General features: G+C 49.9%; 1 protein-coding gene across 2 annotated transcripts in view; it reads left to right on the plus strand.

Annotated features, from left to right (window-relative positions):
- Positions 1-21,827, plus strand: part of Pola1 (DNA polymerase alpha catalytic subunit) — a 90,700-nt gene that overhangs the window by 54,512 nt on the left and 14,361 nt on the right. For both annotated transcript variants that reach the window (XM_077700713.1, XM_077700714.1), the window contains exon 36: positions 564-657. In XM_077700713.1, coding sequence (XP_077556839.1) covers positions 564-657 — 94 coding nt within the window. The remainder of the gene's footprint in view (positions 1-563; positions 658-21,827) is intronic.

Here is a 21,827-nt window from a genome sequence, read left to right on the forward strand (position 1 = left end):
TGTTAAATCCAATATATTGTTATAACCAGTATTGTTATGAGTGGGTCGGACTGTATAGCGTTCATTTCACTGGCCACTTATCAATTACAATCTTTGCCCTCAGTGATCATTGCAACTCCACCCACTTATGATTTATTAATAAATAAAGCAAGGTGACTACAGTTCTTACAGCTTTGCCATAAATGAGGTACAGAACAAAGGGCAAAAAAAGTGTTTATTTCGCTGTCATGCTCATGCTCACCCAAGCTCTTTTTTTTTTTTTTAACTCTTTTGTGCTTCATCTACTCGTCCTATATTGCCAACCAGACTTGCAGTTCACTGTGTATTATCTTCTGTGGCTTGCCATTCCAGCCTGGAATGAGCTGTAAAATGGGCTCTGTTAATGTGTGATAAAGCATTACTTCCTTTTTTTTTGTGCCTTGCTGGCAAGAAGAAAAACTAAGCAATGAAAGCAATGGTTGGTTTCGCTGGACCGCATGCTATTAACGCTATGCTCCCAGTCCAGATGACAGCAAAAGGCACACGCAACAGCCATTTGCTTGTGCTTTTCTTTCGTGTTTCAGTACAAGGTGTCTGACCTGTACAGGCAACTGACGTACTTCAGCAAGCTTTTCGACTTCTCCAGGGCACAGGCGACCCTCTCCGAAATCGAAAAGAGTGAGTGCTGCCCAGAACTCCCGTGCCTCAGAGCCTGTAGCTCAAGGGTCTCTGCCTTTCTCACAACTTGTGTGTATGCGCAGTTGGTCTGTTCTTCGGGGCTGTACTTGAAGGGGCCGTAAAGACAGAGCACAAGTTTGGTTCATTGAAAAGACGGCTTTGTTTCAGTAACAGCGATACCAATTTTATCGCAAGCTTGTATGAAATAATTGAGATGTGGAGGAAGACAGGTGAAGCAGTGACAGCCCCGCAGCCACTCTCTGGCGATTCCTCTGTGACATCACAGAACCGTGTTTCCACAATGGGCAGCCGCTGACCTGAGCCACCGCCAAGAAACTTGACAGGGCGATCGTAGTTGGGCCTCTAGCTCTGCTTGATTGTATCACTTGAATGCTGGCGTACAGTTAACACACCGATAGCAGTTTTAATGCTGGCCCATATTATTCATGCCCATAGTACACCACTGTAGTGCAAAATATGAAAGGTCTTTTTTTATTTCTTGCACTTTTTCTCTTTAAAAAAGCCTTTCATGGCTAGAATGGAGCTGAGCAATTTACCAAGAACTAGTTCTTTTAAATAGACCAAGCTTGTATTTTCTCTTCAGGCTTCTTTAAGGGGGCCAAGAAGTATTCGAAAAGTATTTTGCAAATTCTTGCAATTAGACGCTATTCAGTGCGTTTCATCATTAATTACAACGCATCTTCAGTCTTTCTGTTTATAATCTTGGCCTTCCATGGGTAATTTTTTGCCACTGTACCAAAATTGACATTGGGAGTTGACAACCTGATTACTTGGTGAAACAAGGTCGCCGACGACATCAGTGCAGGCAAGAGTTTTCAGTTCTGGGAAGTGCTATACGAAGTCACCAAGAATACGCTGGTTCGAAGGGCACAGGCTTGTCTGTTGTCATGCTGATAGCTTTTTAACTAGTGCTGGCGATGTGAGGTAGCTTGCAGCTGAGATGTTAGAATCGATTTTCGGTATGTTTCTGGCCACAGCTTGCTGCAAAAATTGCTAGAAGGCACCTTTGCAAACTACTTGAGCCAATTATATCATTTTCTGGCTTCTGAATTTGGTGTCGGTACTCCTTTAAAGGGGCCCTGCAGCACTTACCATCGACTACTAGGAATGTATTTTGGAGTAAAGACTATTGTCCCAGCAATCTTCTCCCACAAGAATTATGAAAATCTTTTCGTTATCACTGAAACCACACACGATGAGAAATCGCACATAATCATTCCCTCTCAACTCGACCGCAGATAACGCAACAAAAGCTGTGCGCTCTCTCCCGGAGATGGGGGCAGCTCGCGGCATTCTCTTCCGTGGCCTTCGATATATCACAGGCCAGGGAGTTTTCTCCTTTTCTCTGCAACGGGGAGGGGTCTATTTCCGGTCTGGTGCCACAAAAAAGCAGGCATGGGTGCTCGCTCGCAAGCACACGCTCAGGCTGGTAGGACGTTTTTGAAGCAATAAATGCTTGTTGTCGAGTGATCTGGTTGAAAGGGAAGTATTGAGATCATCACTCAAACTCCGCATGCACTCAAAACACGAAAGAAACGGCAAAACTGTGCCTACAGGTTTAGGCATAGAAGAGGTTGGTACACAGCGCTGACAACGGCGGATCGTCAGAGGAACTGTGAGAAATAGGCCGCGAAGTTGACCAGTGACAGCCGATTGGACAACCATGGCCTCAATGACGTCGTTTAGGCCGTGCCAGGGGTGCATAATGAGGAGAATCTGAACAGAGCGCGGTTGGTTTTTCTGCATGTTTCACAGCGATTTGCATGCTCACCGCTTCACCTGCACGTGTAATATTTGGCCCAGGTATTTCTGGTAGTGTAAGCTAAGCGTTGCACAGGTTTACTTGCACTGCTCAAAAAGTGTTGCAGGGGCTTTGGGGCAATCTGTGTGTTAGGACTGTGAATTAAGAACAGAACATTTCGCAGTCATCTGTGTCAGCGTTAATAGATGCAAGCAGCCAAGGCCCTGCGTCTACAAGTGGGTGATACAGAGGCCAAAAGGCAGCCTAAACTAATCTCAATCCTCCCACAGAGGCATGCTTCATAGTGCATTTGTTGGCTCGGTAAGCGTTGTACTGAACTTGTTCCCTAAATGTCTACAAGAAAGAGAAATTGCAGGCAGCAGGCATCATAGCCCCTTTGTGCAGTGTTCTGCGCAAATGTGCACCTGCTGAGTTTCCGAATCCGGGTAGGTGCGAGGAAGCATCAGAGCACTGCTCGGGACTCTCACTGGAGATGATGTAGGTCACATTAACAGGTGCGGTGAGGGCAGAGGAAGCCTGCTATGTCCCCCAAGAGGCCTCTGTCACCCAGGGTGTTTGCTGTACTGTGGGGGCAATGGAGGGGAGCCAGTAACCGTCCAGGACTGGCAGGCTGACCGCCCAGTGGTTTGATGAAAGCAGTGTGTGTGTGCAAGATGGTCGTGCAGGTGTCTCGAGAGCAGAATGATCCTCTCTCCCCTTCCCCTCAGTTGAATAAGTGGCCATTAGAGGGAGCGTATCATGCGTGCCACCTCTCCCAAATTTTCCTAAAATGTATTGGTTTGGGCTTGTACAGTAAAACCCCGTTAATTCAGCCCCTGTTTGGAATTTCGGTTAATTTGGGTGCGACGTCTGGTCCCATCCAAATTCTGCATTGTTCTATGGCTGAAAACTCATTTTTCGGGCAGATTTAGCCGCAATCCGATTAATTGGGACTGGCCACTGAGATCAGGTGGGGAAACAGCAGTGCATTCCGCCGTGGCCGCGCTTCAGCTAATTCGGATTCGCAGCAGAAATCAAAAGTGCGGCTAAAAAACTTCTAGATTGAGATGGGATACAAATAAGCTTGTGTACATCTCGGTGGCACACTCAGAGGCACACAGGAGCTTGGCACTGGTTCACAACCAAGTGAAAAGCAGAATGCCCATTGCTGTGGCCATCAGTCTAGCTGACAACCAAGATGACCGCAGATTTGTCATCGTCTTCTTCTTCTTCTTTTTCTTCTTCTTCTTCTTCTTCTGTGTGTGCGTGTGTGTGTGTTTGTCGAACGCTTTTGTGTCATTGTTTTCATCATGTGCGTGCAAGTGATGCTGCATGGCTTCTCCCACGCCAACCAAGAAAGCGAAGTACGAATTTGCGTGGTTTTGCCGGAGAGTGTTCGCAGACTGAATCACATCTGCGAAGCAAACAACAATCAGTGTCTTTTCTTAAAAAGTTTGGTGATGTTGAAACCATTTTTTAGTTATCACCTTACTCTCAATAATTTGGACACTTGGTCAATTCGGACATTCTCGCCAGCTGGATAAAATCCGTATTAACAGGGTTTTACTGTGATTTTACAAACTTTGCCTGAGATTTCACAAAATATAATGTTATACATAGGCCGATTTTTCTTTGCTATATAGTTACATACGATGTGTACTGAAGCCTTATACCCCAAGGCAACACTAACTTTTTCTTAACTCTCTACACTGCTTCAGGCAATTAATTGAGTTTTTTTTTTTTTTTTTTTTTTTTTTTTTTTTTTTTTTTTTTTAATGTGCAAAGTCTTCTCCGGCTGCCTTCGATATATGACAAGCCGGGAAGTTTTCTCCTTTTCTCCGAAACGTGGAGGGGTCTATTTCCGGTTTGGTACCACAAAAAAGCAGGCACGGCTGCCTGCTCGCAAGCGCGCTCTCAGGCTGGTAAGGCGTTTTTAAAGCAATAAGCGTTTGTTGTCATGTGATCTGGCTGAAAGGGGAGTATTAAGTTCGTCACTCAAACTCCACGTGCACTCGAAACACAAAATAAACGTCAAAACTGCGTACAGGCTCAGACATACAGTGTAGACCATTTATAACGTAACCGCTTATAGTGCGGGACCGGATATAACGCGTGTTTTTGTGACCACCGGTTTGCCTCCCATAGAACTCAATGCATAAGCATACCGCTTAAGATGCGGTTGGCCGAAGCACAATACCGTTTAGAGTGCGGTTTTTCGGCGGGTCTGCTGATCGACCGGCGCAGCTGGGGCATCGTTTTAGGGTAGCAAAAGAAAAAAAGAAATGATGAAATCGGCCATCTGACGCAGCGCGCACCCCTTGCTCTCCTCTAACTTCGACACAGAAGAAAAAAATAGGCACCCTTTAGTTCGCGCGTACGTGATAACCACAGCTGTCCTTGCTTGATGCACCTCGGAAGATAGCGACCGACTCCCCGTCCGCGCGTGGCAAGTTGTTTCTATTAATCGTGAACCGCATGGCCCGTTTTTGCACACGAATTGTGCACATCGGCATTGCGCGTGCGTTTTTTTCATGCTCGCGTCTACGATTTCGCGCTCGCGGTGGCTTCTTCGCGTGGCAGTGGGAGGAGACTGTCGACTTGCACCAATGGAAAGACCCGCACCTAATAGCCGGAGATCGAAACGCCCCGAGCCGGCTAGCCGCGTCAGAGGTGTTTTGGCTAAAGTCCCTCGATCAGATGAAAGGACTTTAGTTTAGGCTTACCACCGCGGTATTTTTTGATGGGCGCTTTCACAAGCAGCGTGGATGGCAGTTTATATTCCACTTTGCGGTCACATTATCAGCTCTTTTCTTGCATGAGCATCTTCGCTTCCGCCTCGTGCATTTCAGCGAGCGGTTAGAAGTGGTCGCTGGAGCTGCCTGCACCGCTTCGCGGCCAGTGCCGAAGCCATGCTGCTGCCTCTTACCACGGCGCAGTTGTATCCGCGCCGGCGTCGCCGCGCCTGCGACGTGCGCTGCACGTTTTCGCGAGAAATCGCTCCATGCGGTTCACGCTTTAGTACGTTGTGCAGATAAGCCACCGCTCTTTCCGAACAAGCGAGCCGCGCGAAGATTTCCACCACCAGTACGTTGCGCTGATACGCAGCCGCCTTAGGCATCGTGAATACAAGGTGGGGTAAAAAAAAAAAATCCCGCTGCCCTTTCTTATCATGTCCTGCTGCATCTTCATAGACGCAAAAAACACAGCCATGGTCTTTCAAAACACAAACACAACGGAAGTTAAAGCCGCACTCGCCGTTTGTAAGACTGCGCTTTTGCAATGTGTGAGACCCGGCAGCAGCGGCTGATGTTAAAAATAATACGAAATAAAGACCCTTCCTTCGTTTTTAGGCGCTGTGCGTTTGGGTGATAAAAAATTTAGGATGACTTGAGAGGTAGGTGGCTATTTGGTTGAATTTGCGCACTTTTTGGTTATAGTGCGGTACCGCTTATAGTGCGGATTTTTGCAGCTCCCGCGACATACGTTATAAGCGGTCTACACTGTAGTTGGTACACAGCGCCGACTACGGCGGATCATCACAGGAAATGTGAAAAATAAGCCGCGAAGTTCACCAGTGACAGCCATTCGACAACTATGGCCCCAATGACGTCGTTTAGGCCATGCCAGGGGTGCATGAGGAAAATTGAAGGGAGCGCGGTTGGTTTTTCCGCATCTTTCACAGCGATTTGCGCGCTCACCGCTTCACGTGAACGTGTAATATTTGGCCCAGGTATTCCTGGCAGTGTAATCTAAACGTCGCGCAGGTTTACTTGCACTGCTCAAAGAGTGTTGGAGGGTCCCTTTAACAGGGTTCGCACAGGTCCTTGAAAACCTTGAAAACCCTTGAATTTAGAAGTGTCAATTTCAAGGCCTGGAAAGTCCTGGAATTTTTAAATGGTCCATGAATACCCTTGATTTTTCCGGAGAGAATCAGTGGCCCTGCCTTTTCACAACAATTTAAAGTGTTTTTCATGGATTTTAGGTGTTAACAAATGTAAAGAAACATTGTAACAATCAAGTTTCAGTGTATTGCGTGAAATTACAAGTTTGGTGGATTTTCATTATTACAAGGCAACATTGGGAGCAGGCACTTGTCAATCCAATCCACATTGTGATACAATCCAGTGAAAGCCAGCTTCTGTTCTCTATCTTGCATCTTCTATCTAGTCTGTGCCTCATACGCTCCATCTACGTTTGCTTTTACGTGCAAATGGTGGGCGTGCACATAGTTCATTCTGCTTTGAAGCAACACTTGCTCCAGCTGATGCTCTTGCTGACAAAACAGGAGATGCAGGCAGCATGAACTAAGTTTTGAAATCAAACAGCCTCAGAAAAACACAAATAAAAAAGAAAAACCTGTAAATACCAGCCATGAAATAAAAAAAATAAAGCTGGGGGAGCATTCACGAACCCGTTAGCGCCTATCTAAATGTGCACTAATTGGGCAATAACAGAATTTTGCATTGTGTTGAAAAAGTTGTAAATAATCCCGGACAAAACATTAGATGGGGGACTTGGAAATGTGTTTTCTGGTCCTTGAAAGTCCTTGAAAACCCTTGAATTTTTGCTTTTGAAGCCTGTACAAACCCTGTTTAAGCACTGCAGAAGATCTCAAGATGCACCACTTAGAAAGCAAACAGGAAGCAAAGTTTTGGTGAGAGATAAAAACCAGCCGGAAAATGAGGGGAAGATTGTTGTTTTAGACCTCGCAGAGAATTATAGCTTGCAAGACGCTCCACGATCGTAGCACTGGGTATATACGCAAGTTACGATACACCCAATCATGCAGTTACCATCGCTCAGAATTTTAAAAACCTCTGTGTAAAATTGCTTGCCATCATTTAGGACTGACTTGACCACACGACAGCGGCCGTGGCTACATTTCAAGCTAAGGCATTGAAACTCAGTAAACAAGAATTCCCTGTTGTCCGAAAAATTCACTATTTTTCCAATGGGGCATCATCACAGTATTAGAACAAGAAAAATTGTTCAAATTTTTGCTGTCATGTAAATGAGTCAATTTATTGGCTGATTGGACCTTTTTTGCAACATCACACGGAAAGAGCGCTAGCGACGGTGTCGGCAGCACCGTTAAGCAATGGCAGCCTGGGCCAATGTTCAAAGATATTACCAGGGACAAATTCTTACACTCCATCAGCTTTACATGGGTGGGAAAGGACACTACATGTACATACCTGCTGTGAATGCCAGAAGAAATGGTTGAACAAAAAAGAGCAACTCTCAAGAAGGTTTAAGTCGTCGAGTACACACACGTTTCAGTACTTTGTACCGTCATCGCTAACAACCGTCAATGCTGGCACAGAACCCACGTCGGCGACCACGATGAAAACTGCAGTCTCTTAAATGCATCAAGACCAGACCAGCAGCCTATCTCACACTATATCTGTATCATGGCCATGAACGCAGTGTTGCAGAATTCCTTTAAGAGCAGCGACAACTAATCATCTGCCGATGGCGCCCTTCCAAAATCCAGCACCAGCCAGCCGCACACTTTAGAGCTCTCCGCTGCCGCGCAGGAAGGGTCGTTTCAGTGAAGCGGACTTACGGCCCGGCGTCTGGGGCCGTGGTGGGTGCTCAATGTACAAATTATTTTCTCGCTTAAAACAAAAAGTTGATTGATTGATTGAGGGGTTTAACGCGCCGACGCAACGCAGGCGATGAGGCGCGCCGTAGTGGAGGGCTCCGGATTAATTTTGACCACCTGGGGATCTTTATCGTGCGCCGAAATCTCGTACACACGGGCGTTTTTGCTTTTCGCCTCCATCAGAAAAGCGGCCGCCCGATTAAACTTCCAGAAATAAGTCCCCTTTGTACACCCTTTCAAATGAGCCTAAGTCTGTATTTTTACACGGACCGCCACACAGCGTGACAAACGTCTGAACATGGACGATTTTGCAATTTTTTCAAAGTTCATGTCTTTATCGCGCTGAAACTGCCGGCTTCCTGGCTCCCATATTTTTCTTCCGCACTTTCCGTCAACATTATAAACAATGTATGCAGCTGAATTGTGTCTACAAGAGTTTCAATAGCTCTAAAAAATGTGTAAAAAGGGCTCAGAAACGCCACTTTGCTTCACCGCAAAGCCCATTTTGAAACACACTAGCAACTGTCTAGGCATTGTAGCAAGTAAATAGCTGCATGTTCTATAACCTGGATTTATTTCACTGCACTCCGTATATTATTTCCCTTTTGCGATTTTTTTTTCTACGTAATTTTTCGTCGCCGCCGCGGTTTTCAAATGGCTGTAAGAAACAGAAAAAAATTTACCCGCCAAAAATCGTCTCGGAGAATGAATAGTGCAGGGAATGGGAGATAGTCGAATGAACTCTCTGGGTCGTTTGGCGTGGAATAAGCGAAAAAGAACGATAAGAAAACTATTCGCTGGTTGCAAAATAAAAATAAAGTTACTGGTAGGCAAAGTGGCCTTTTCATCTCGTTCTTCCTTAATTGTGTGTTTTTTTTTTTTAAGACCACTTTAAAGTAGCGGGGTAATGTGAATGTGAGCCACATAAAAGAGGAGAGCCAAAAGAAGAGAGAGGGTGCGCGCAAAGCAAGGAGGATAGGCTTTACCCGGCCCACTGGGTACTCACGCCAATGTTCAATTTGACTCCGGTCGTTTCCTAAATTGCGGCCGTTTTCGCCGCCACGCTTCCGGGGCGGGGCGGTTCGTGGCTGCGCCGCCGCCGTGGCCGCGAAGAGCGCGGGCGTTGCGAGGAGGGCGGGGCTTTGTCGCAGACTCGGTGGCGGGAGTCGCTGTCATGGTCGCGGATCCGACGAATAGCCTCTGCCCGCGCTTGCTTCCGATTTCGCTGCTGGCCTTCGCTAACGTCAGTGATGCTAATTAGCGCTAAAGCGGGCATACCGGACGTTCCTGCAGGCAACTGCGCGCATGCACAATCTTCCGATTGAGCGTGTACGGTTAAGTGTGTCCGCCCATGTACCAGCATTTTATAAATCTTCAAGCAACGTCGCGACACTGGCGTAGTCTCGTGGTATCGGCCAGTCGCTTCGAAATTTTATGCGGCCCCTGAGCGCGTGGTGCCGCTCCCGCAGCGCGAATGAGCTGCTACCGTTTTGACCGCGATTGACCGGCCTTACCTGCCATTTGTACTTACGAATGTCCGGATAAAGAATTTATTTGGTTGAACCGGAGCTTGATTGCTCTAAAATAAGCTTTTGATGCGAAGTTGGTTTTGCCGCAAAGCATGCCCCATCCCGCGGGTGCCATCGCGAAGAACTTCGGAGAACTTTTCCTTTCCTTGACGGCAAGCTCTAAAAAATCAGGTGTCCAGCTTATTTGAAAATGGGCAGTGGGGCTCTGCCTCTTGGTCCTCTGCCGAGAAGTTCTGCTTCCTTACATGGCCACGACCCTCGCGCGCGGTGGAGGCCGCTACTCTAGTTTGGCGGAATCGGCGGCCGAGACTGCGCTGGCATCGCCAACTCTGGCAGCCAACTGTAATGGCGAAAATAGCCGTTGAACTTTTTTTTTTTTGCTAGAAATTGCAGCAGGGAAAGAATGTTGTTCGCTTCTGTCCCGGGGACACCCGCCTACGGTGTTGTGGCAGGCGCTGTGCGAGTTGGAGAGTAATAACAAGGTTCTGTGGCGACCACTTTTCACTGAGGATGTTCATGTTGTATGACAGGCCCCGGGGCTTGGAGCGACGGCTGCGGTGATGTCGATCTGTCGCGATCGGCTGCCAAGCGCGGCGTCGCCTCTTATTACAGGGTACGCGCCCTTGCGTCAGTGGGGACGCCGAGAAAGAGATCAGCGATTAGTGTGTAGCCTTTTGCACCCAACTCGCACCTCCTTTGCCGGCCTCCGGACAGCTCTTCCTATAGCGTACGAGAAAGCTTCCCCTCGATGTTTCACGTAGCCACACATGTGATGCTTTACCGATTGTGATGTGTTAAATTAGTGTCTGGTATTTGTCGCTGCCTACACAGACCTCGTCGTGTTGCAAGCATTTGCTAATGCCGTTCTCGGTTCGCAGGCAGCCATGGCTCTGGCCCCAAAAAGCGAGAAGCGAGGCGGTACTTTTTGTTGATGTTATATCAAATCTGTTTTCAGTTTTATTCGTTGTCAACTTTAAGGCCCAGCCACATGCAGCGTACTTTCCGCGTTTTCACGCGTCGACGCGCGTCGCCAAAAATGTATGGCGGCGCGCGCTGACGCGCGAGCAGCGCCTATGTCTACTCTCGCCAGATATCGGCGTCGACGCAGCGCGAGAAAGCATCGAAAAGCGGGCGGCAGCGGCCGGCTTTCCTGTCCTCGTGGTTTGGGGTCATTCTTTTCAGCAGAAAACAATAAATGTCATTTTAACTTGCGGTAACCGGTTGCCTTGAGACAAATTGCAAGCTATTTCTGTTCGAAAGCGCTCATTCATTTGTGGCTTGTTCGGCGTTCATCGAGGAGATCGGGGATTTGCGATAGCTTTTTGGGAGTTAAATAAGGGAGCTCTGGCGCTTGAGGTATTTATTAGCACGAAGGGGCTTGTCTGCAAGATTGGTGCGTTACGAGCAAGCGTTATCAGCACCGGAATGCTAGCGGCGCATTCCATTCGTGGCTATACCGTGGCTTGCGTAGGGGTGACCGGGGATGTGCGATAGCTTTTCTTGACTCAAATAAGCGAGTTGTGGTCGCATCGCTTGGAGTACTAGCATAATGGTCCTCGGCTCCAAGATCGGTGCGTGAGAAACAAGCGTTACCACTGGTCAAATCTCTCAAATACGACCAAAACAAAACACCCGACAATATTCGTTGGCAACGTTAGGGAGCCGATTTTTTTTTTTTTTTTTTTTTCGGCGATAGTTTGATCAGCTTCGTTTTACAGGGTAAACAAACGGCGCCAGAGTACCTTGTATTTTATTAACAGACAAATGGCGTTCGACGCTAACCTCAATGTCAAGGCAGCGCTGAAATTTCTTTTTCTTACACTTTCTCAATTCATGAAGCTGCACTCCGTACATAACATCGAGGTTAAATCAAGTAGCAAGTAAAGAAGTTGTGCGAAGTACGTCAGTCGGCCCCCTGCTCCGATTCCTTCGCGAATCCGGAGTGTATCTGTACATTTAATTTCCCCTTATGCTGAATAGCAAACTTCCGCAATAAAAAAAAGTAAAGAAGTTGTGCGAAGTACGTCTTCGTTTATCATCCTATCTTATTTTGTTCATATTGTTCACTTGAAATACATTTCGCCGCATTGCTATCTTTGCCCGCAAACATGCTTAGCAATGAATAAAGACTGCCAAGTGTTATTTGTGTGTGTGTGTGTGTGTGTGCGTGTGCGTGTGCGTGTGCGTGTGTGTGTGTGTGTGTGTGTGTGTGTGTGTGTGTGTGTGTGTGTGTGTGTGAAGCTTGGGTCTTGGTAACTGCAGTTCAAAAATCGAGAATAACTGCTCATAAATGACTTCAACATAATGGCACGGTTAATAGAAACGTGTCCAGCAACGCACGCCAGCGCAGCGGCTGACGCGTGACTTCGCCGGTCTGATGCGGTTACTCGTCCTCTCCTGCGTGTCCGCGCGTTGCCGCCGAACGACGCCGACGCTCTCGCAACTCGTGATTTCGCGTCATGTGGTTAGGGCTTTAAAAGGACACTGAAGTGAATTTGTCAAGCTCCCGGTTGTGCTTGCACTGCGTAGACTGGCTCAACGTAACACTTTTCATCGTTTATCCGGCTGGGAAGTCGCTAATTATTTTATAAAGCCTGAAAGAAGAAAAAATACCATGCGTGGTCTTTGGCGGCCGCACCAACTAAAGGCTGTGACGACAGGAGGAGATGCGCCTTGATTGGACGATGTCCAAGGTTAGCATTCAAACGAGTTTCGGTTTCGGTTCTGTAAAACATGCTTGACATCTGACGGCATCGTTGGATGGGCATTCTCGATATCTCAGTAATCATCGAACCGCGCTTCTGCCATGTTGGCTGTAAAATGCCTAAGATAAGCCTCCCAGGACGGCTTGGAATCGTAGCAATCACTAGCCGAGTCCTACGCAGTGGATGAACGCCCTCCGCGTCACCGCAGACGCTCGAATGCCATACGATGCGCTTTTCTCCCATATTTGGAGCTTGCCTCACTCATGCCTGTAGCGTAAAAAGCTTGTTCGCACCAGGCCAAGGGTCTGTTGATTCTGTCCTGGGCCCACTGCCCGCAAGCAGTCGGTGCTTATGGCAACAGCACGCCAACGAGAACTCGCTATCGCGTCAGTGTCAGCCTGCGCGCGTTCTGTGAACTAGTTCGTAGAGCAGTGAACGGTGCGGCCCAAAAATGGTGAACGCAGTATAAAAACATCGGCCGAAAATGAAAAAGTCAGCTTACAAAAAAAAAACAAAAAAACAATGTACCCTCAGGGATTCGAACTTGTGACTTGCAAAATAGCATACTTAGCGCTCCAGACCACTCGGCCAGAGGCCAGTGCTGCTAGCGTTGGAAATATAAGATATATAATGTATAACCAATTTACTTTTATTTAGTTTTAGCATTTTAAGCAACTTAAGTGACTATTTGTTGCGTAGCGCTCGTGGTAGCGTCCCCCAAATTCCCACAATATCTCACGTCCAGCAATTGCATTTCTTAGACGGAAAAGCGTTCGCAGAAGTGTGGTCGTGCTCCTGACCGCTGTGCTTGTTCTCCCAGTGCCAAAAAGTGCTTCATGCTCCCTAGTTTTACGCTGTACGGTAAAAGTTTCAGTTGATTTTATTTCCTTAGTACTTATATTGACTTCGCTGACTCTTCTCCCGCCTTCAAGTGGCCTTAGATTTTTCTACTGTAGCGTACCAGTCAGCGAAGCGCCGCATGTGCGCTTGTGCAGCGCTTGTGTGAAGCGACCTTGACTTGGAGCTAGATACAGTTTACAAAGTAACAAAGTAAAGAAAGGCACATTCTTCCATTCACAAACGTGTCGCAGCTTCGTTTCAACTGAGCGAACGGATTGCGACGACCCGTCGGGGGCCGGCGGACTAAACGCTGGGCCGACTGACTCAGTCGGAAGGTCGGCGAGCCGTGCAGTAGCTCAGTCAAGCCAAGTCATGTCCTTCTGACGTCACACGAAAACGCCACAGAAAATGGGCGAGGATGCGGAGAGGAGGATAGCATTTTCGAATTCATTATTCTACTAAATAAATTCGCGTAAACGCGCTCAGAATGGTCGAAACATGACCTATGGACTCCGGAGTGCAATTTGCGCTAGTAATCCCACAAAGCTCCGCCGACTGTCGCTTCCGTGCTTGAACCCTTCGAACTACCGTTTCTGTCCATTCACTTTGCTTCCCAGAGTCTCTTTCGTATTTCCAATTGTGCTGCGGTTGGTCGTGCGCTTCCCAGCTCTCTCTGAACCGGCGTTTGAAGTATCGCAGTGGTTGCTCCTCAGCCGTGCGACGATTGTCCCGCCTTCACTTTCCAAGTCGACTTTAGAACCAAGTAGCGTAAATATACCTTCCCTCTCGTTTGGCACGCCGTAAAGTAGTACCTCCTGTGGACAATATATATACCCTCTAAAGAATGCCGTCGTTCGATGAGGGGTCCCCAAAGCCTTGTCCTTCAATCGTTTAGTTGTCTGTTCTTTTTCTCGCCTATTCCCGGGCCTAATTATATCGGTCGTGCTTGAGTGACAGTGGCGGAAGGGGGGGGGGGTACAGAGGGAGAGCGAAAGCAGCCTGCAAACGAGTGACCGCGGAAAGATTGCCACCTTAGTCTCGGCCCGCCCCGCTTATTGGCCTTCCGGTTGGCACTTAACCGCGCCGGCCGCACGACCAGGCGCAGCGGTCTTCCCGATGATGATAGCCTGCAAACATATCGCCGCTCTTTCTGGGCAGCCCGCTCGCTTTCAAAAAAAGGAAAACTCCAAAATGGCGGGAACATCTTCCGACTGTTCGCTGGTATCTTCTCTTGTTTGTATCTTGCCTTCGCAATGACGAAATGTCATTTTGGCAGGAGTCCCTTTCGAATAGGCTGGAGCGAGTACTTTGTCGCGGCCGTCCCATCGCGGGGCTTCGTTGCCTTTGTCGCTGGCGAACTCGTTCATCTAGTCGTGCGTGCCCCCTCTCTCTCTCTCTCTCTCTCTCGCTGTCTCCATGTGTATGTGTCGGGCGTCATGTGAGGTCCTCCGCTGCGGTGGTCTCCGTGGGTTCGCCTCCTTGAGACGTCGCACCGTCTGGCTTTCGTTGTGGTCTGTGGGACGAGCGTACGAAGCTGCGTGCGGGACTTGACGCGTCTACGTATACGACGGCTGCTCGAACAGCCTCTGAGGATCGCCGCTTTGTCGCGCTTCGCTGCACTGCCCACGGGGCTGAGCGTTGCGCACACGCGGCCGGTCTTGATCTTGATGCTGCTTCGCTCGTTTCCCTGCCTCCGCCTTCTTCTTCGTGGCAATCGCCTGTTTGGACGGGGAAAATGGCGCTCTTATTATTAGCTTCGGAGGCTCCGCGCGACGTTGAGCCTTTGAAGCCGATACTTTGCGCACAGCGGCCCTCGCTCTCGATTCTGCGGGGCTCTGTAGTTGTCCCGATATGACTGACCACTTACGAATTTGGTTCGCAGATTCGACGCCGCACGCCGCAAAAGCCGCGTCCGTGGAGCGGCTACCGTTCTCGGCTCCGCCGTCTCATTTGGGAGCCACAGCTGATCGCCGGCCGCACTGAAGCGCTGCAGTAATTTCTCCTGCCTCGGCGTTACGCAGTGGGGTACTTAGGCAAAGCATGCCCCCCCTTCCCCCCCCCCCCACCCCCCCCCCCCCCCTGCGAAGCCGTTTGGCGATTCGGCTTGGGACGAAGGTGCCGCTATATTTTTGGCACAGCGTGGGCTCGTCTTCGTCCGCTACAGCGAAAATTGGCAGTTCGGTGCCGGTCGGCTACATTGGTACGCAGACACCTCCTCTGTGGAGCATACGCATGATGACTTAATTCGCTCTCAGAAGAGTGTAGTTCAGAACACATTTTCATTACGGGGCACAATTTAAGGTCGTAACCGAATTAGATTGACTAAGCAACAGCGAGCGTGTAGCGCATTCATATGCCAAAACATTTCGTTGACGAATTACCCCGTTGTTTTTTTTTTTTGTTTTGTTTTTTGTTTTTTGCAAGTTAGTTCAAGTTTAATTTCGTATAGATGGTGTTGTATACTTACAATTTTTGCTGCTGCAAGTTTTGACAGGAGTGTGAGCTTGGTGAATTTAAAGGGGGGGGGGGGGGAGGGAATTTCAGTATTTCTTGATTCGCAAACATAATTCTGCAGCCGAGTAGTATTGAAGTTAAGTATCGTACAGTCGGGCCAATACGCGCAACGACTCGCTGCATCATTTAAACTGGCGCATGCTCTGTGGTTTGTCTGAGGGTTGTGCGCTCACCCCAGGCGTCCCTCCCAAGTGCAATTTGGTCTTCTTGCTTACGGCCAAGTTTAACTACGGTCCCGCGGCAGTTTCATTATGTCGTCGGCGCGCGCACGCCCCGGTCGCTTAGGGTGGTCTCCGTTAATCAGGGGAGAAACAAAATTGGAGATGGGTGTGATCGACCGACCGGCCCGCGGTAGTGGCGCAATTTCCTGCCATTCCTACCCAAGAATCCGCGCACCACGTGCCATCCGGGCCACCACCGCGTGGCGTAGTACCGAGGTACTTAGCCGACCGTCAAATTAACCTCTGCCGGTCTATACATAGAAGTGGCTGGTCGAGGGGAGGGGCGGGCCTAAGTGGCTGTGAGGCGCGAGGGGGCCCGGGCGTAGCGCGGTAATTAAACGGACGCAACAATTACCCATCGGGCACCGCCGGTACAGCGCTCGCGGCGGGTGAATAGGGGAGTTCCGCCACGGCCGCGTCCCGTGGAGGCCAAGCTTTATGGCCTCTCCGGGAGGAAGCACCGCCCCCAAAATTGCATTACAGCTAATATGCCGGCTTTAACTCATTCGATTACGGGGATGACGTGCGCGCTCTGCCGCTGCTGCTGGCGCGCCGGAGTCTGTGCATGGAACGCATGTCTGCTGGTGCCCGACTGGCCGCTCGCTCCACGGAGATATACGTAGGCGGCGCAATGTAGTGGACGTGCCGCCGTTTTTACATTGTGCTGCCACGGGCAACAGCGTGGCTTGGTTGTGAGCGGCCTGAAGGTGAGAGGCTTTAGGTGGCATGCGGCAGCAACTATAATACCCCTGTCACACGGGCGCTTTCAATCGCGACTGAGTCAATCCGGATCGAGCTCAATGCGGATCGGGCGCTGCTACACGCATTTCAATCGCAATCGAGCCCGATCCTAATCGAACTCAATCCTGGTTTCTCAAGCGCGATTGAGGTTTCCAAGCGCGATCGGACGAAAGCGGTGATTACTCTCGTCCCCGCTGACTAATGGCACAGAAGTTGACAACTTTAACTAACGCCAGAAAGTGTATCAATTTGACCCAAATAAGCGTGCGGTAACATTTATATATAGTTACGTATACCTACGACTGCGCAAAATTACCAGACGCCGGCCGCGAAGTACATTTTTGGCGCCATCTGGCGTACGTGCGTGCAACCGGTGCAACTTCTCAATCGGGATCGAAACATGCCGTGTAGCAGCGGCGGTGCGTCGAGCAGGCTTGAAAAGTCAATCGCACTTCCCTTCATTCCGGATTGAAAGCCCCCGTGTGGCAGGGGTATGCATCTACGTAATTGGGTTTAAACGGATTGTTGCAGACGGTTCCTTAACCCCAGTGTTTAGGCGGGGCTGCAGTTTTTGTATAGTCCGTAAAACAGCAAGACGGCACTCTCAACAAGGACAAAGGAATGGAACCACGTGTAAGTGTATACGTCGCCTAGATGTATAGCTGACGTAGCAATTCAAAGCAGCTTGCCAGGCTGTCCACGTCAGGATTCACATCAAAATTTTCCTAGGTTTGTGCAGTGGTCAACGGCTGAAGCTCACTGTGCTGTACTGTACAGTCGGAGTGCTGGCGCGCTAAGAATGGCTCAGGAGGAGGGTTGTATGCGCACGGGCTGACATTGCCTTGAAGTGGCATGGCGATCCCGCTGCCGGAGCAGCGCCCTTCCACAATCGCACCCTGTGCCATCGAAGGACACGGAAGGAGGAGTTGTGGCCGCTTTCCGACTCTGCCGGAATTCACTGTCCTAAAGTCATACCTCGGCAAAGTTGGCGCGGCTCACTCAAACTCACTCACAATATTTTTTTTTTTTTTCGAATCACCACTCAAACTCACTCAGACTCAATGCTGAGCAGCACATCTGCGCTCACTCAAACTCATATTGAGCGCAAAACTCAGAACTCACTCGGACACAAAACTCAAAATGTACTCAGAACTCAAAATGTACTCAGAACTCAAAATGTACTCAAAACTCAAAATGTGCTCAAACTCAAAATGGACTCAAACTCAAAATGGACTCAAAACTCATTAGTACTCAGAACTCAAAATGTACTCAAACTCAAAATAGACTCAGAGTTCGCTAGGTCTCAGGCGTACTCAAACTCAGTCGGACTCAAACTCAGTCGGGCTCACTCGGCTCAAACTCACTCAAGCTCAAACTCACCATGCCACGCTAGCCTCGCGCTCACTCAAACTCACGCGTGAGTTTGAGTCCAAATCAATCTGAGTGAGTGGACTCATAGTGAGTTCGCCGACCTATGCCTGAAGTGCAATGAGTAGGAGACGGGTTTAGAAGTCTGAGAAGACGGAAAATCGATTGACGGATGCGGTGGCAACTTTGGATTCCGACAGCGCAGGGCAGGAGCAGTTGGAAGTCAGTGGCATAGGTCTTTGTCCTGCTGATTACACTGTATGGGGACGCAGCCCCTACGACAGGTGTGCCTCGCGCGTGGTGCAGCGAGCGCGCGTCGGACGCAGATCGGCACTACAGCGTGTCGTGCGCCCCGTGCGTGCGTGTGCGATGAACAAGTCTGTAGTGCGCATCAAGCTAGATGGTGTTTGATCAGGCCCGGAGCATGCGCCAACTATCCAGTCAGTCTTAAAAGCGGCTCTTGCGAAGGCAGCGGGGGCAATAGGGCGCAACAGCCCGGCGGCAGCGAATGGCCAGGATGGGACCAGCACGTATGGGCGCGCACTGTGGCTTGGAACAATGACTCGGATATTGTCGGGGGTGCCGAGGGAAGGGCTGTATTATTTGCAGCACAATCGGCGCAGTGCGTTGTTCAGTGCCGCGTCGCTCCCATGACTTATGTATTTGAAGATATTCCTACGCAAGTCGTTTTTTGTTGTTTTCCCGGGGGGAAAAACGGTGATTTCTGTTTTTTGCGTCGGGCGGAGTCAGGCGCGCGAACCGTTCACTCAGGAAGGAGGTTCCTTCAACGCATAAGCAGATGGATGAGAGATCACATGCAAACATATTTTACTGTGCTGAGAGTCCCGTGTACGTATGAAACCGCGGCATCACAACGTCGGGAGAAGTGACTGTGCCTAGCAGAGTATTGCGTATACGGTTGAGAACATCGCCTGGATACCTGGAACAATGAGCGGCTCGCAAATTGGCCTAATAGCGCCGCCTCCCGGCCTATGCTTTTTCTTTTTCCTCGCAAACGTACTCCGTTCGCTGGGGGAAAGTGCTCGCTTGCGATGATGTGTGTACGTACGCGCCTTTTCGCTCCCTTTGTTTCCGTTGCATTAGAGCGCGCGTATGCCTGTTGCAGTGGCCGCGGTGCGGCGGCGAGTGATATATACTCCCATAATCCGGCCTTGGAGAGCGGAGTCGTCGCGCTTTTCTGCCACGAGGTTAATTACGCCCGACCGGGTGATCGATGGCGCTCTCGGAGCCGATCTGCCGCGTGTATTGAGAGGCGCCGGACCTCCGTGCCAGCAAGCCGCCAGCCTCGCGAAAGAACGCTCCCTCTCTCCTGCGTGTGCCCGCCAATGAACGTGGAGCAGCCTTTCCATTCAAGTTTTTCAACGCGCGGGGGCTCCTCTCGCCGCATTCTCGAGTTACGCAAAAACAAGGCGGAAAAAAATGTTCCGAGTACATGTACAACTTCTTCCCGTGGATTGCGCGAGTGTGTATACCACTCACGGAACTATAGCTCACTGGCGAAATGGGGGGGGCGCAAAGGCTGGTTTATGCGCTCGCGAACGTTGTGTGGTCGATGCGACCGTCTTTGTGGCCCCATTGTTTCGCCGTAATTGCAAGGGAGGGCTCGGATTCGGGCCAATAGCCCGCTCGGCGTTGCTGGTGGCTGCGGCGATGATTGCCCGCCGAGAGACGTGCGCGCTCGCCGTTCTCTCCTGACCTTTCCAGGCGGCTGGGAGTCTCGTCGCACGTGTTTGTTCGTCGTTGCGCATGCGGCGTGCGTGATTCGGGAAATGAACTCGCATGTCGTGCTTTTGGTTTTACCCCTCGCGTAAGCCGTGGCCAGACGAGGAGGAGTGGGAGTCCACTGGGTAGCCATCGTGAGGAAGATTAAATCACGTGTGCGCGCTTACTGTTGTATGCCCGGGAGACCGATATCAATCGGCACTGAGTATCGAGAGTATCACAAACTTGCAGTTACTTTAAAAGCCGTAGAACTTGTGGAGCTTATCGTGTAGAAAAGCTGGTCGCTGTGAAGGGCGTATGAGTTCATTCGATTGAAAGACTGCCTGTGCACATGAGAGAGGAGGAGGAATAAACATTTATTCAGCTGTATTAGTTCCGTTGTGGGAGGCCTCCTTAGTCCAGGAAGCCTTGGTCCTTGGCTGCCCGGCGGGCCCTCCACCAGTCGTTGCTGGTCTTGAGGGTGTGAGCTGGTCAGCTGGTCCTCCCACTGCTCCAGTGTTGGGTTTGGTTGGGGGTTTAATGATGGCGATTGTCGGCACTCCCAGACCATATGGTAGATAGTGTTGGGTGTGGGGCAGTGTTGACAAGTCAGAGTGTATGTTGTTGGGTAGATGGCATGGAGTAGTGTTCCGTGGGGGTAGGTGTTAGTTTGCAGCTGTCTGAGGGTAATGGCGTCCTCTCTGGTCATGTTGGGGTGTGGTGGGGGGTAAATACGGCGCTGCATTCGGTAATGGGCGAGAACATCCGTGTATCTTCTTGGAATGTCATCGCTGGAGGTCATCGATCTGTCTGCCAACGAGGGGAAGGCCCGGAAGGTATGCTCGCGGGCAGCGGCGTGTGCCGCTTCATTCCCCTCGAGGGATGCGTGGCCTGGGGTCCAGACTATGCGGAGTTCGGGTGGGCTTTGTAGATTGTTCAGGATGCGGACGGCTTGACCAGAAGCACGACCTATTTGGTAATTGCGGCAGGCGGTTTTGGAGTCTGTGATCACAGTGAGGTAGTCTGAGCCCGTGGTAGCAGTGAGGGCGATGGCAATTTCCTCTGCAGACTCTGTGTCAGGGACTGGGATTGTGGCCGACGTGAGTTCTGTGCCATGGTTGTTGACAACGCTGATGGCATGCGCAGACTTTCGAGGGTACCGGGCAGCATCTGTGTAGCGGACCGCTGGTTTGTTGTCTCCGTAGGATTTTCTGAGGGTGATGACCCTGGCCTTTCTTCGGTATGCATTGAATACGGGATGCATATTTCTGGGGATTGGAGCAACGCTAATAAGTTGGCGTAGAACCAGGGGAATGCGCTGTTTACTATATGATGTTTCCTGTGCATCGTAGCCAAGCCGACGTAGCATATGACGACCCGTTTTGGTGAGTTTAAGTCTTTCGAGTTGGCTGATTTTGTGAGCTTCAGCGAGTTCCTCCCAGGTGTTGTACAGACCAAGTTTCATTAGCTTGTCGGTAGAAGTTGTCGGAGGTAGACCAAGTGCAAGCTTGTAGGCCTTCCGAATATGGACATTCAGTTTGTCGCGCTCGCTATTCTTGAGACTGAGGTATGGAGTGCCGTAAGTAATCCTACTGATGATTAGGGCTTGGGTCAATCGTATTATGTCGTGCTCTTTGAGACCATGGCGTCTGTTGCTTACGCGGCGAATGAGATGGCTGACTTGAATTACTGTTTCTTGAACTTTTTGGATGGTTGCAAGGCCTGCTCCGTTTCTCTGTAATGTTAAGCCGAGAATCCGTAGGGTATTAACCAGGGGTATGGGGTTACCATTGACTGAGAGTTCAAGGTCGGGTATGGGGGCGGGTGGGCGACCTCTGCTGCGTTTCTTGAGCAGTAAAAGTTCCGATTTGTCAGGGGCACAGGAAAGCCCGCGAGCCCTGAGGTATTCTTCCGTGATGTTTATTGCTGTTTGGAGTGCGTCTTGTTGTTCTCCTACTGAGCCTGTACGCGTCCAGATAGTGATGTCGTCTGCGTACAGCGCATGGCTGATTCCTGGTATCTTGTTCAGGAGTGGCGGTAGCCCTCGCATTGCCAAGTTAAAAAGCAGTGGAGAAATGACAGAACCTTGGGGGGTGCCTTTTGGTGGTGTTTTTAGAGTTGCCGTGCGGAGTTGCCCCACGCCAATCGTGGCCGTGCGGTCGG

The sequence above is a fragment of the Haemaphysalis longicornis genome, unplaced genomic scaffold, assembly GCF_048455015.1.
Source record: "Haemaphysalis longicornis isolate Haplotype H1 unplaced genomic scaffold, Haemaphysalis longicornis Haplotype H1 scaffold_2, whole genome shotgun sequence".
Taxonomy (NCBI): Eukaryota; Metazoa; Arthropoda; class Arachnida; order Ixodida; family Ixodidae; genus Haemaphysalis; species Haemaphysalis longicornis.